General features: G+C 40.1%; 1 protein-coding gene across 1 annotated transcript in view; it reads right to left on the bottom strand.

Annotated features, from left to right (window-relative positions):
• Window positions 1–9,688: 9,688 nt before the first annotated feature.
• Window positions 9,689–12,821, bottom strand: part of LOC118844835 (cholesterol 24-hydroxylase) — a 63,333-nt gene continuing 60,200 nt past the window's right edge. Inside the window, exon 15 of the mRNA XM_036752828.1 lies at window positions 9,689–10,903. Within this exon, the coding sequence (XP_036608723.1) occupies window positions 10,760–10,903 (144 nt within the window). The 3' untranslated portion in view covers window positions 9,689–10,759. The remainder of the gene's footprint in view (window positions 10,904–12,821) is intronic.

Genomic DNA, 12,821 nt, shown 5'->3' with positions numbered 1-12,821 from the left:
CATCTCAGATGTTTTGGCTTATTGCCTCATTGTTACAGTTTTCTCTGATTAAAATAATTTATTACTCCTACAATTTGCTCTTTAATACACACATTCTTTAGTATTATTTGGTCTCCATTTCAATATAACTCCTTTCTTCAAATACCCCATATTGTTTATAATTGATATTGCCTATGGTCTATAAAGGATGAGCTTAATATTTCTGGTTTTCTGCATTTGTTAATGAGTTTTCTGTACCCTGCACACATATTCAGTTTTTGTAAAGATGCCAGGCAAAGCTTATATTGCTTTGGAATCTCACTCTCTAATCACCAGAAGCCTGGCACATCTACATTTTCTAGAATTCTATCCAGGTCCCTAACTTCTTTGTTGCTTATCTTTCTGTTAGATTTATCTAAGCCTCAAAGGGTCACACTGAAGTCCCCAACAATTAACTGCCTATTTTTCCCTACAGCTTAATTAGCTTTTCCTTTAAGTATTTAGATGCTGTGCTATTCAATCATGAATATTTAGTATTGATACTGTTTTATTATTTATGAAGCATATAGTCATAATGTAGTTTCCTTGCTTATCTCTTTTCAAAATAATTTTACTAATGCCTTTTGTTTTTATATTATATTCATTTCCAGATTATCCATTCCTTAGCCAGTGGGCCTTCCCTTGTAACTAAGATTAAAAGTGAAAAAACAATTCAGAAAAATGAACCAACATATGAACCATATCTGACAAAATATGAAGTATTCCACACCTGTTGGCCCCAACCTTTCTTGTTTACCTCTCGGAAATGTGTCTTTTGGGGGATTATGATTGTCATCCCTCCTTTTTAAATACAGATTGATAATAATAATAATAATAGCGAACATTTATATAGCTGCTACTATGTGCCAGGCACTGTGCTATGCACTTTATATTTATTGTTTCATTTAATTCTCACAAAATCCCTGGGAGGTAAGTTCTATCATTTCCATTTTATAAATGAGAAAACCGAGGCAAACAGAGGTTATGTGACTTTCCCAGGGTCATACAGCTACGAAGTATCTGAGGCTGATTTGAACTCTGGACTCATACTAAAGGCAGCTAGTTGGCCCAGTGGATAGAGCATCAGGCCTGAAGTCAGGAAGACCTGAGTTAAAATCTGGCCTCAGACACCAGGCAAGTCACTTCACTCTGTTTGCCTCAGTTCTTCATCTGTAAAATGAGCCGGAGAAGGAAATGGCAAACTACTCCAGTATCTTTGCCAAGAAAACCCCAAATGGGGTCATGAAGAGTCTGAGACGATTGAACCACAACAAAAAATGATACTTAAAAAGTCCCTAAAATGTACAGGCCCTTTGAACCAGGTATATTGCTACTCCAAGAAGGAGTAGTAATTACTATTCCAAGATACCCCAAGAAGGCCAAAGAAGAAATGTCCTTTACATACAAAAAGTATCTATACCAGTGTGTGTGTGTGTGTGTGTGTGTGTGTTTACATACATATTTAGTAATAGCAAAGAAATGAAAAGAAAGTGGATATCAGTTGGGGAATGGCTGAACAAAATGATGATATGAAGGTAACGGAATATTATTGTACCATAAGAAATGGCAAATATGAATTCAGAAAACTTTGGAAGTATGAACTGATACCGAAGTAATAAAAAGATGAAAACTTTTGCAAGCTAGAGTTTGTTTTGCTTAATTATGTACATTTGTTGCAAAGGTTTTGTTTTGTTTTAATTAAGGGGGAGGTGACAAGGAGAGAAAAGTGCTTGTTAATTGGAAAAATAACATTTAAAAAAATTAAAAGAGGAAAAAAAGAAGGGAGCAGAATATTGAATAATGACCATAATTATGTAAAGGACCACAAGACTAAGACTTCAGAACTCTGACACAGTGACAGCAAATTATATTTCCTGACTATCAAGAAAGAGATTGTTGATGCTTGGTCATATCCAACTCTTTGTGACCCCATTTGGAGTTTTCTTAGCAAAGATATTGGAGCTTGCTTTACAGATGAGGAAACTGAGGCAAACAGGGTCACATAGCTAGTAAGTGTCTGAGGTCAGATTTGAACTCAGATTCCAGGCCTGGCACTCCCTCCGCTGCATCTGCTAGCTGCCATCAAAAAATATATAGTGGAAAATAGTAAATCAGGAATAAGGCATGGCTGATGTGTTGATTTGTTTTGTTTGTGACTGTACATTGTTACTAAGGATTATATTTGTATGAGTAATCATTAGAAAGAGATGATGATGTTTAAAAATAAAACAGCCTCAATAAAACATTTAAAAATAAATTTTAAAAAAATTCTGGCAACAGGCAGCAAAAGTGAAGAAATGCTGCCACCATGTGGTGCCATGTGGCACATCGAACTGAGCATACAAGCAAGACAAAGTGAGTGAACCTCAGTGGCTTTGGTGGGTTCTAAATAAAACCTAAAAGAGAGAACAGAGCAATGCTATGCTCATGCTTCTGTAGAATGTTCAATGATCCCCAGGCGGGCAGGAATATTTGCACTGATTATAAAGTGATCTACAGATATATTTCATACTAGGGATTCCACTAGGGTCGTCCTTTGGTGTTTCCATATTGGTCTGGAAATGATCCTGGGTTCTTGAAGACTATAATAGCAGGGATCAAGATCTTGTAGATGTGTTAAGCTGGAAAGGCTTTGATTCCAGGCCACATGACAGTCCTATTGTCCAAAGGCCAGCCTTGCTAAATTCAGAAAGGCACAGCACCAGATTAACCACAGGGTGATACACTTTTTAGTTACAGCAACATTTTTAAAAAGTAGAATTCAATTTATTAACAAAATTCACACAACATTTACAATGTTCTTAGGTACAAAAACGTCTTAAGTTACTATCATCTTTTGTACAATGTGAGAATTGTTTTAAATTCATTCTGATAAATATATCGCAGCACTCAATCCAACCTGAATAGCACTCTTCAAAGTAGTGTATACTGGTGCAAATTCTGCATCATAGTTAAACCCTGTATCACAGTATTCTCGTTCTACATCCTGAATTATTTAAAAAATTATTTGAGTTCTTCATACTTTTCTGGATCCTCTTCCATAAATATCCTAACCTTGTTATTATAATGCTATAGCAAGAAGCCATAGACTGGCTTACAGGGGGGTTGCAATTTGTATCAGGAAAGGGAATATCTGCACCAATGAAATTACACATCTTTCAATTACTGGAGAATAGTGACTAGCATTATTTCATAGAACCATTGGAAGGGACCTTAGAGATCATCTAGTTTCATACCTCTATGTTAGAAATAAGAAAATTAAGGCCCAGAAAGAGAAAATGACTCCCCAACAAGTTCAAGACAAAGCCAGGACTGGAATCTAGGTCTCTGATTCCCAGTTCAGGGATATTACACACTAAGTTACTCACTGGGCAGCTAGATGGCCCAGTGGATAGAATGCTGAGCCTAGAGTTAGGAAGACTCATCTCTCTGAGTTCATATCCAGCCTCAGACATTACCTGTGTGACCCTGGACAAGTTAATATAACCCTGTTTGCCTCAGTTGCCTCATTTGTAAAATGAACTAGAGAAGGAAATGGCAAATCACTCCAGTATTTTTGCCAATAAAACTCTAAATGGGGTCAAAGTCAGACACAACTGAAAAATGACTAAACAACTGAAAATTATTTATTGATTGTTCCATGTATTTTGAGCCCTCTCCTGCCAATCAAATGATGAAATCACTGGAGGCAAGAACCATCTCATCTCATATCCTGGCCTCCCCCTCAATGAATTACATGAGGTTACAGCCATATTTATCCTTCTAGTATAGGGCAATTCAATCAAAATGAATTTTTCATAATCTGAATCTTACCTCTTCTAACTTTGAAATTTTGTTTGCTTTTACCATTTTGAAAGGAAATCTAAGATAGATCACTTCTCTGCCTTCTTAGAATTTGATGGTTCGGGGTTGGGCTATAACACACAACACAATATAGTGTTGGCTTTCCATGTTTCTGTGTTTTGTAGTCAAATGTTATATCCTTCAAGGTCCTCTCCAGACTCAGCATTTCAATGAAACTTTCCCTGGTCACTCCAGCCCACACTGACTTCTTTTTCCTGAACTTCTAGAATATTTATGATCAGTGCCACGAAATCTAGAAATTAGTGGTATCTTTGTATTCCTACAGTTCAGGAATGACGACAGAAATGTACTTAGGTAGTGGTCTTCTACTCAGAGTTATAGCTTGCTTGCAGTAAGATGTGACTTCTTCAGCTCAATTTAGAGAGTTCTAACTATACAGTAAATCAACACGAATTAGAACCTTCTTAGCGGATTAAAGCACTGGGCTTGAAATCAAGAGGACCTGAGTTCAGATCCAACCTCAGCCATTTAATAGATAGGTGACATCTTCCTAGATGTGTGCTGTCTGCTCAAGATTCCTCAACTATAAAATGGGAGAGATAATAATGCCTACCTCCTAGGCATATTGTCAGGATCAAGTATCTTTACAATGTTTTGCACCTCACCTGGCACATAGTAGGTGCTTAATAAATGCTTGTTTCCTTTTAGGAATATGTTTTTTGTCAAATAGTGGATACATTATTGACTTTGATTTCCATCTCTATTGTGGTTATTCTCGATTCCTTCAACTAGGTTTCCTAGGTTCTAGACACTTCTAGGAAGTCAACGTACATTGGCTCCTTCAAAATATCCTTGTTTGTATGTACTTGTACATAGGAGCTCACAATGGAATGGGGGAGACAACATGCAAACAAATAAGCACAAACAAGCTCTGTGTAGAATAAATAGGAAATGATTAACAGGAGGAAGGCATTGGAATGAAGAAGGCTTCCAGTAAAAGATGGGACTTGAAGGAAGGCAGCGAGGTCAGTAATCATAGAAGAGGAGGCAGAGCATTCCAGGCCTGGGGTGGAACAGGTAGGAGGAGGCTGGGCTCACTGGATCCAAGACTATGTGTCCAGGAGTGAGGTGTGAGAAGACTGGAAAGGGAGGTGGGGCCAGGGTATGAAGAGCTATCTACTGAGATTTCTAGGTTCCTCATAGAAACATTCGATTCAGTTAGCAAAATATAGAGCATTCTAACCATTTAGAAAAACATAACAAAAATTGGAGGATTCTAGGTGGACTTGTGGCAATGTGTTTCAGTAAATGCATGGTAGGGTCTGCTGCCCAAGCTTAAGATGGAATCACAGAGGAGATAAGAAGACAGGCTGGAACAAGATTTTTAAAACCAGTATGCAACCCAGGACTTTGCTTTTGGGCCTGTTACTAGATTTACCCTTGGGAAGGGTTCTAGTCTTTGTTTCTCCCCATTCAGTCTGCCATGTCAGTACTTCCACGTGTCTGGGAGCAGAGAGGGTTCTGAGAGACAGGGAGCTTCTGGTAGGGCAAGGCGGCCGTGTGGTAGCACAACCTGGCTCCTTGTTTTCTTAGTCTTGTTATACATTGCTCCCCTCCCCACGCTATGGTCCAGCGTCTTGGCCAACTTTCCATTGCCCATCCACAACACCCCATGTCCCATGTCACGCCTTTGCACTGGTTGTCCCTCAGGTCTAGAAAACTCTTCCTCATCATCTCTACCTCTTAGCATCCCTGACTTCCTTCAAGTTCAAAAATCACTTTCAGCAGCAGACCTTTCTTGGATCTCCTAAGATGCTAGTGCCTTCCCTTCCAAGGTTACCTTCATCTACTCTGCCTCAATTTTGTATGTGCCTGCTTATATTCATGTTGTCTCTCCCATTAGATTATAAGTTCCTTGAGGACAGGGCCTGTTATCACTTTTTTTTGCATTTCCTGTATTTTGTACAGTGTCTGCATTTAGTACACACTTAATACTTATTATTTAGAGCAGTACAACATTATGGAAAGATAATTGGATTTTTGATAATGTAATGATTATATAGAATACATGATTTCACATGAGATTTCTAGCTTTTGGTTGTAACAATGGGTTTTCAATAGAGATTTTCCATACTTTCCATATTCGTACTAACCCAACAATAATTAAATCATACTAGGCAGTTGGTACATTGCTTTAAAAGGTTTTATGAGGGTTTGATAGATTCTGGTGATATTTTAATGCTTTAGCTGTATTTATAGCATTCTAACTATCCACAGTGATTCAAGGAAAATTCAAGCCTCTTAGTTTGACTTTTTGCTATCTATTTCTTCATTCTTTATGTACTTAGATTTCTCTTATGTCTCTAATAGTTTCTTATTCACTTCGGGTAGAGGTGGAAGATTAGACTTGAAGGAAAGCCTTTCTAAGTACATTCGTTTCTACCTATTTGCACATATGTTTTCTACAGAGATTTCAGAGTTCTTCGTGTATCCAAATAGACCTATGATCTTAAAAATGTGGATACCCCACTCCCATGAGAGATCGTCATCGATTCACACCTGCCCCTCCTCTTTGCCTCTTGTCCATGTTCTCTTGGTGACAGGGGTTGTGGGGGGAGTTGTTTGTGAAGGGTCCACCTAATGTGCTGGAATCTTTTCTCACCTTGGCCTGTCATCACAAGGATGCTAGTGGATCACTTGGACCACCCACTTATCATCCTTCACCCTTGCTACATGACCAGCCCAGCTCCTTTTTCTATCATACATTTTAATCACACTCTCTTTGAAGTTGCTCACTCCTTATATGCTGCATTCTATTCATAACCACAATGTGCTTTTTTTCATTATCCTTTGTATGAAGTTTCTATTCAGTTCTCTGGAGACAGCTGTGTACTATGTCTCACAGTTATATAAGAACACTGGTAGAATACCCTTATTTTTAAAATGTGTCTTTGCTTCTGGGAGAAACTTGGGGTCATTAAATGAACTTTATAATTTCCTGGAGACAATCCAGCCCTTTCTCCTCTTTTTGGAGGGCCTGACTCATTGTTTGTTTATTCTCTTTGTCTCAGACAAACAAGCTGATGGACAAGCCTTACAGATTGTCTATTCAACAGCATGTCAAATTCTGGGCAACATTTTTCATCTATTTGATTTTTCCTGTGTGGATGTTTAGGCTAGACTCTTTTGAATTGTTGCATATCTCTCCCATAATGCTTTGCAATGTTTCAGGGTTTGATGCAACCAGCATACTCAGTTACAAACAGGAACATCTAGAAGACTTATCCATCCATGGAAAATGCCACTTCAACTTACAATCTTAATAGGATTTCCTCTATCACGGTGGGGAACACTTTTTTGTAAGCATACATCTTTCTGTTTTATGACTTGCCTGAAATACCTCTTGCTACTTTTCTTAACACGCTACGTCACCACCAATCTGTTCACTCTTGCTAATTAGCCAGGGGACACTATTAATTAAAAGCAAAACCATTTAATGAAATAGCATGGTATGGAAAATTGCAATAGCACATTTCTCCTACAAACCTGGGGCACAGTATACCACAGATGTCCATCCGCTAGCGAAAAGAGGGAATAACACCAGTGACCAAGGCACATGTGAAGAGAATAAAACTAATGCTTGCCCCTGACATAGCAGGCCATTAATGTCTTCTGGTGATATCCTCATAGTGCTTCTACTGGGTCTACACTTGACTGGCCTCACACAATGGGAATCTGATAAATATGGGTTGCTATGGGATGCTGAACCTTGTGGAGTCTGGTGGCTTCAGCTAGTATCCTTAGTTGAGATGCTGCTTCTTTCCCATAAGATGACTGGATTCCACCATCTACATTTTAGCATAATGCCCAGAAGCTTAAACTTCTTGAGCTCTAAGAAAGGGAGTTCTTACACATCTAGTCACCTAGAAAAACCCTTAGCTGCTTTTTTCTCCCCAATAAGAAGATCCTGCTAGTCTTCAGAGCTTTGGCAATAATAGAAAGTTCCTTTCCAAAGGCAGATTCTTAGGTCCTAGCATCCAAGCTCAAAAAGCACAGAATAGATAGCTACAAAGACCTCAGAGGCATAACATCTTTTTTTTAACTTCGACTTCCTGCTCATCAGGGTCTGTGTCCTTTTCTGAAAGTTCCATCTGACTTAGGGTTAAATCCTCACACACCTCATAAAAATTTCTTATTGCTAAACTGTATCCATTAAGTAAATTTTAGGGATTACCATTCCTACAAACCACCCAGGACTCTAAAAGTCCAAACAGCTCCAGTATCCTCAACCTTGAAATTTCTTTTTGGTCTCCATGCCACAATTCTTCACCCTGAAGATCATCATTCTAGCCCTGAAATTAACACATCAAAAGTATCTTCCACCCCTGCAGTCTCTCCCTCTGACTGGATGGCTCATCTGAGGCTCTTCCATAGGCTGCCCAGGCCAACTATATGCCATTGTTTTCTAGGTTTCACTCCAGATCTCTCCCCACTCCCATCTCTTTTCAACTTCTTTTTATGTATCTTCCCCTATTAGACCACCTGGAGGGCAGGAAATTTATTACTTTCTACTTGCATTTGTATTCCCAGCACTTAGCATAGTTCTTGGCACTTAGTAAATGCTTAATAAATGCTAGTTGAACAACTGATTCCAGTGCAAATTAATAAAAGGGGGGAAAGTAAAGAATAAAATCCTTTACCTCAACTCTTTGTTCAAATTTCCTACTTTTGTTATGTATATATAGTTGACAGGGAGCCTTAGAAACTAGCTTTGAAATAGCTTTTAAATATATACATATATTTTTGTTATATATATATATATACGGGTGTGTGTATGCCTACACACACACTCAAAAAGAGTACAAGCTAGATACTGAACTCCTTGACAAAGAAAGGAGAGTTAGGACCTGGATAGGCTTGTGTCCACGGCATAAACTCAGAAAAGTGCTAGCAACCATGGTGGGGGAAGGTGGGATCTGGACATATTTGTGAGAAGCATGAAATCTGCTGATTCCTCCTGGGCCAATGTGCCAAGAAAGCAGGAAAAAAGGAGCATTCAGTACTGTGGACAGTAACCAAGATGCAGGTTCTTCCTTGAGGGAGCCAAGTTTTCATGAGTACCAGAAGATGGACAGAATATGAGAGGAATGGGTCTTGGATAAAGGGGAGTTTGTTAACCATAGCACAGGGATTCCAAAAGATATAATGGATGAACAGAGCATAGATGGATGGTGGTTAGGGAGCTGGATGGAGATAAGAGCAGGAAGTAGTAGCTATGAAAGGAGGTTTTTGCCTCAGAAGATGTGACTCTGAATCGTAGATATTAAAAGGAGGAGGAGGTGGGAGTTTGCTAGCTATGAGGGTGTTCCCACCCTTATAGTGTGTCATATCAAGCCTACCCTCTCTCCATACACTAGGGAGCAGCAAAGAGATTGGGTTGTGCATCTGAGGGGCTAAATATAATGGTGATGAGGCCCTCAAGACTAGAATGAACTCACTCTTGGCAACAGTTTGTTTACCATATGCCAAGATGATGGGAAGTGACATGTACCCTGAAGACACCCCACACTCAGAGCATTCACTCAGCTCCTGGTCAAGGCTGGCTTGTGAGGTCCTGGATAAAAAGGCCTGGGAACCAGTCTTTCGATGTCTTGAGGTGTAAATCATGGATTTTTTCTGAGAGGATTCCATGGAGCAAGGCAGGGCAGGGAAGTCTCTAACTCTACCCTTTGTGGGGGGTTGAATCAAGGTCCCAAATTCCCAGGTCTAGTGATAGCAAAGCAGGCACTTAGGGCAGAGGCCTAGGTATCAGTAGTGGCTCCAACTACTCCCTACTCAGAGGTTCTGTGGTTATGAAGGGTTAAGGTACTAGGGTTTATTCATTTAGTAATAGTGGGCACAGAACAAAATGGGCTCCAACTCCACTTGGTAGCCTGCCACTTACCTGACCACTACCCATAAATGTTCTCAGTGGTAATGGAGAACTGAGGCATGGTTATCTTTTCAGAGGGCTTGGTAACAAATGTGAAAGCAAATTCACTCTCTATATGCTTCTTTCAGAAATAAGAGATTTTTATTAAATTTAATGAATCAATTAATTTTAAATTATCCTAATAGGAAGACTTTGGATTAATCTTTCTTTACTCTAGATTCCTAAACCATATCCCATTCCCCTCTCTCCAGTCCAGCCCAGGAACAATCCTCCCTGAAGTAATAAGTGTGGTGCTTGGACAAGGATGGGAGGCCCTTAACTGATCTCCTTTGACTAGATTACTTTGACCAGATTGACAGATTTAGAATTAGTCTAAATAATCCTCTGACTAAAAGAAGGAAGAAACTTTTCTGATTATTTCAGGTTCTGATTATTTCATCTTTTGAGTTCACCTCTGATCAATTCTTTGCCTTCCGCCATGACCCTTCTCAATCATAATCCCAAGACCTAATTCTCTATCATACTTAATTCTCTCTAGCATAGCTGGTATTTCTATAGCATTTTAAGACCTGCAAAGTGCTTCACACACCCAACTTCATTTGATTCTTGCAATAAGCCTGTGAAATAAACACTGCTATTGTCCTCATTTTACATACAAGGAAACGGACTGAGAAGAGTGCAAGGATTTGCCCAGCGTTACACAGCTACTATCTGGGGCAGGACCGGACCCATGTTTTCCTGGCTCCAAATCCAGCACCGTTCATGACATCATTCTGCCTCTATCCATTAGGAGTGAGAATAAATATTCTCAGCTTTAGATGGCAGATAGCCTACTGCAAGCTGGGCCTTTAAGATCTGATATCTTAGCCATCTGTATTCCAGCAGCTTTCTGAATTGGAAGGCCTCTAATTCTGACTTCCATTCTGGGAAAGGTCCATGACATCTAAAGAATCCAACATTTAAAGGCTGAACTACAGATGTCCTTCACGACCAGAGAAAGCCTTCCTAAGCACCCCGGAGCTTGACGGTGCAGACCAGGCCATCCTTGGGCTTCAGAGTCACAGAATCCAAAATCCCAAAACTCTGTCCTGGGACCATCTGAAACTTCAGCCTCTGAAACAGCTTGGCCATCAGCACTTTCACTTCCATCTGCACCCAAATGAAAAACACGGGTCAATAACACAAGCCACATTTTGCTCTTCATGCTGTGTTAAGGCAATCGGACTTTTCCCTGTTCTTCCCTTTTGGGATGCTAAGACTATCAAGTCTCCCCTTTGTTTGAATCAGTGGGAAATCTTTTGCTGTCTTTGTTTTGGAATATTTCTCAGCTACTCCTCAGCACTGAGGCAATCAGGAGTCATTGACTTGTATATGATGTGACACTGGGGTTGGGGAACTTCCACACACCCAGACTGGTTGAGGTCAGAGCACTCAGGGCTTCGAACAGGATATAATTGAGGGGAGCTTGGCGTTTGACTTTTGGGGCTCACTCATGGAAGGAGTGTTGAGACTCTGGGCAAGCCGTTGTAACTGCCCCCCAGCTTTGATAACCCAGACAGATATGGATGTTGGTGCTTCTCTGGTAACTATAAATTGTGATTTGAATGAGATGAGGTCTGTCTGTTCACGTTTGTAATTTCTGTTTGTATTTGCCTTGAAGTTCAGGAGGCTGATCTTTTCCCCCTGAACTAAGTGAATGATATATGTATGTTTGATTAAACTGTAACCCCTTAAAGTTGTTTTCCTTAGAAAAGCAGATCAAAGAACCTGTGTTAGCAGCCCTTCGGTATGCTGGTGTTATTGGTCTTACACAGCCACAGTAGCTGCTAGCCAGATTGTTGCTACATGCTGCTAGCCAGAAATCTGCCATGGTGGGAAACACTCACGAGGTCCCCTGTAATATCATCAGGCTGGGGAAAGAAAACTTCAGTTATGACTTGTTTTCCTTCTTCCCCAACTATGACCTTGGGAATCGTTCCCTTTCTCTGAGACCCATGAAGCCCTCCCCAATCTCCCCAGGGCAGTGATCCCAGCCCACTCACATCTTTCCTGGCATGTTCTTTGTACCTTTCACTTCAGGCATCTGGTAGCAGAGCGTTCAGGGCACTGGTGGGGAGTGAGAGGTAGGGAGGCCTGGGCTCAAGAAGACTAAAGGGCATATCCAGCCTCAGACTCTGTGTAACCCTGGGCAAGCCACTTCATCTTCATTTGCCTCAGTTTCTTCAACTGAAAATGGGGAGAATAATAGCACCTACCTTCAATGATTGTTGTGAGGATCAAACGAGATAAGATTTGTAAAAGTGCTTAGCACAGGGCCAGGCACACAGTAGGCACCAAATAAATGCTTGTTCCCTTACTCTTTCTTTATCCCAAGCACGAATCAAAAGTGGCAGAGTGAAAAGATCACTAGAATTGGAACCAGAACAACTGGGTTCAAGCCCCAGCTTTACTACTTATCTGCTGGATGATGCTGGGCAAGAACATTCATTTAAGTCTCAGTTTTCTCATCTGTAAAATGCAGACTCAGGTCCTCCCTCACAGAGCAGGCATAAGGATTGAATGAGATCATGTAGGTAAAATGCTTAATAAAGTACAATACAAAGGTCAGCTAACATAGTTATGTGAATCCCTGTCTCCTCTCTCCTACAGATGAGAGGCTCCTTGAGAGCGATGATGATATTTTATTCATTTTTATATCTCCAATTTTGCTGAATACAGAACTTTATACACAGCAAATGTCTAATACATGTCTGCTGAATATAAACCTGAAACAATTAAAGTCATATTCCTCATAAGATGTCAGACTTCTTAGAGGATGCCAAAGCTAGATGGTGTCCTGATTTTACAGAAGAAACCAAAGCCCAGAGGAGGAAGCTATTGGCCTGAGGTCTCAGAGCCAGGTTGGCTCTCTAATAGAAGCATAGCTTCCTCCCTCCTATAAAATCCTTGACCAGTATCCCTAACCTCTGCTTAAAGAGCTCCCCCAAGGAAATCAGTCATTTTAAACATAACATAAATAATGATAGCTAGACTTTACGTAGTGCTCTAAGATTTGCAAAGCACTTTA

The sequence above is a fragment of the Trichosurus vulpecula genome, chromosome 3 (assembly GCF_011100635.1).
Source record: "Trichosurus vulpecula isolate mTriVul1 chromosome 3, mTriVul1.pri, whole genome shotgun sequence".
NCBI lineage: Eukaryota > Metazoa > Chordata > Mammalia > Diprotodontia > Phalangeridae > Trichosurus > Trichosurus vulpecula.
Note: the sequence above shows the minus strand (reverse complement) of the source record. Positions and strands in the feature narration are given on the sequence as shown.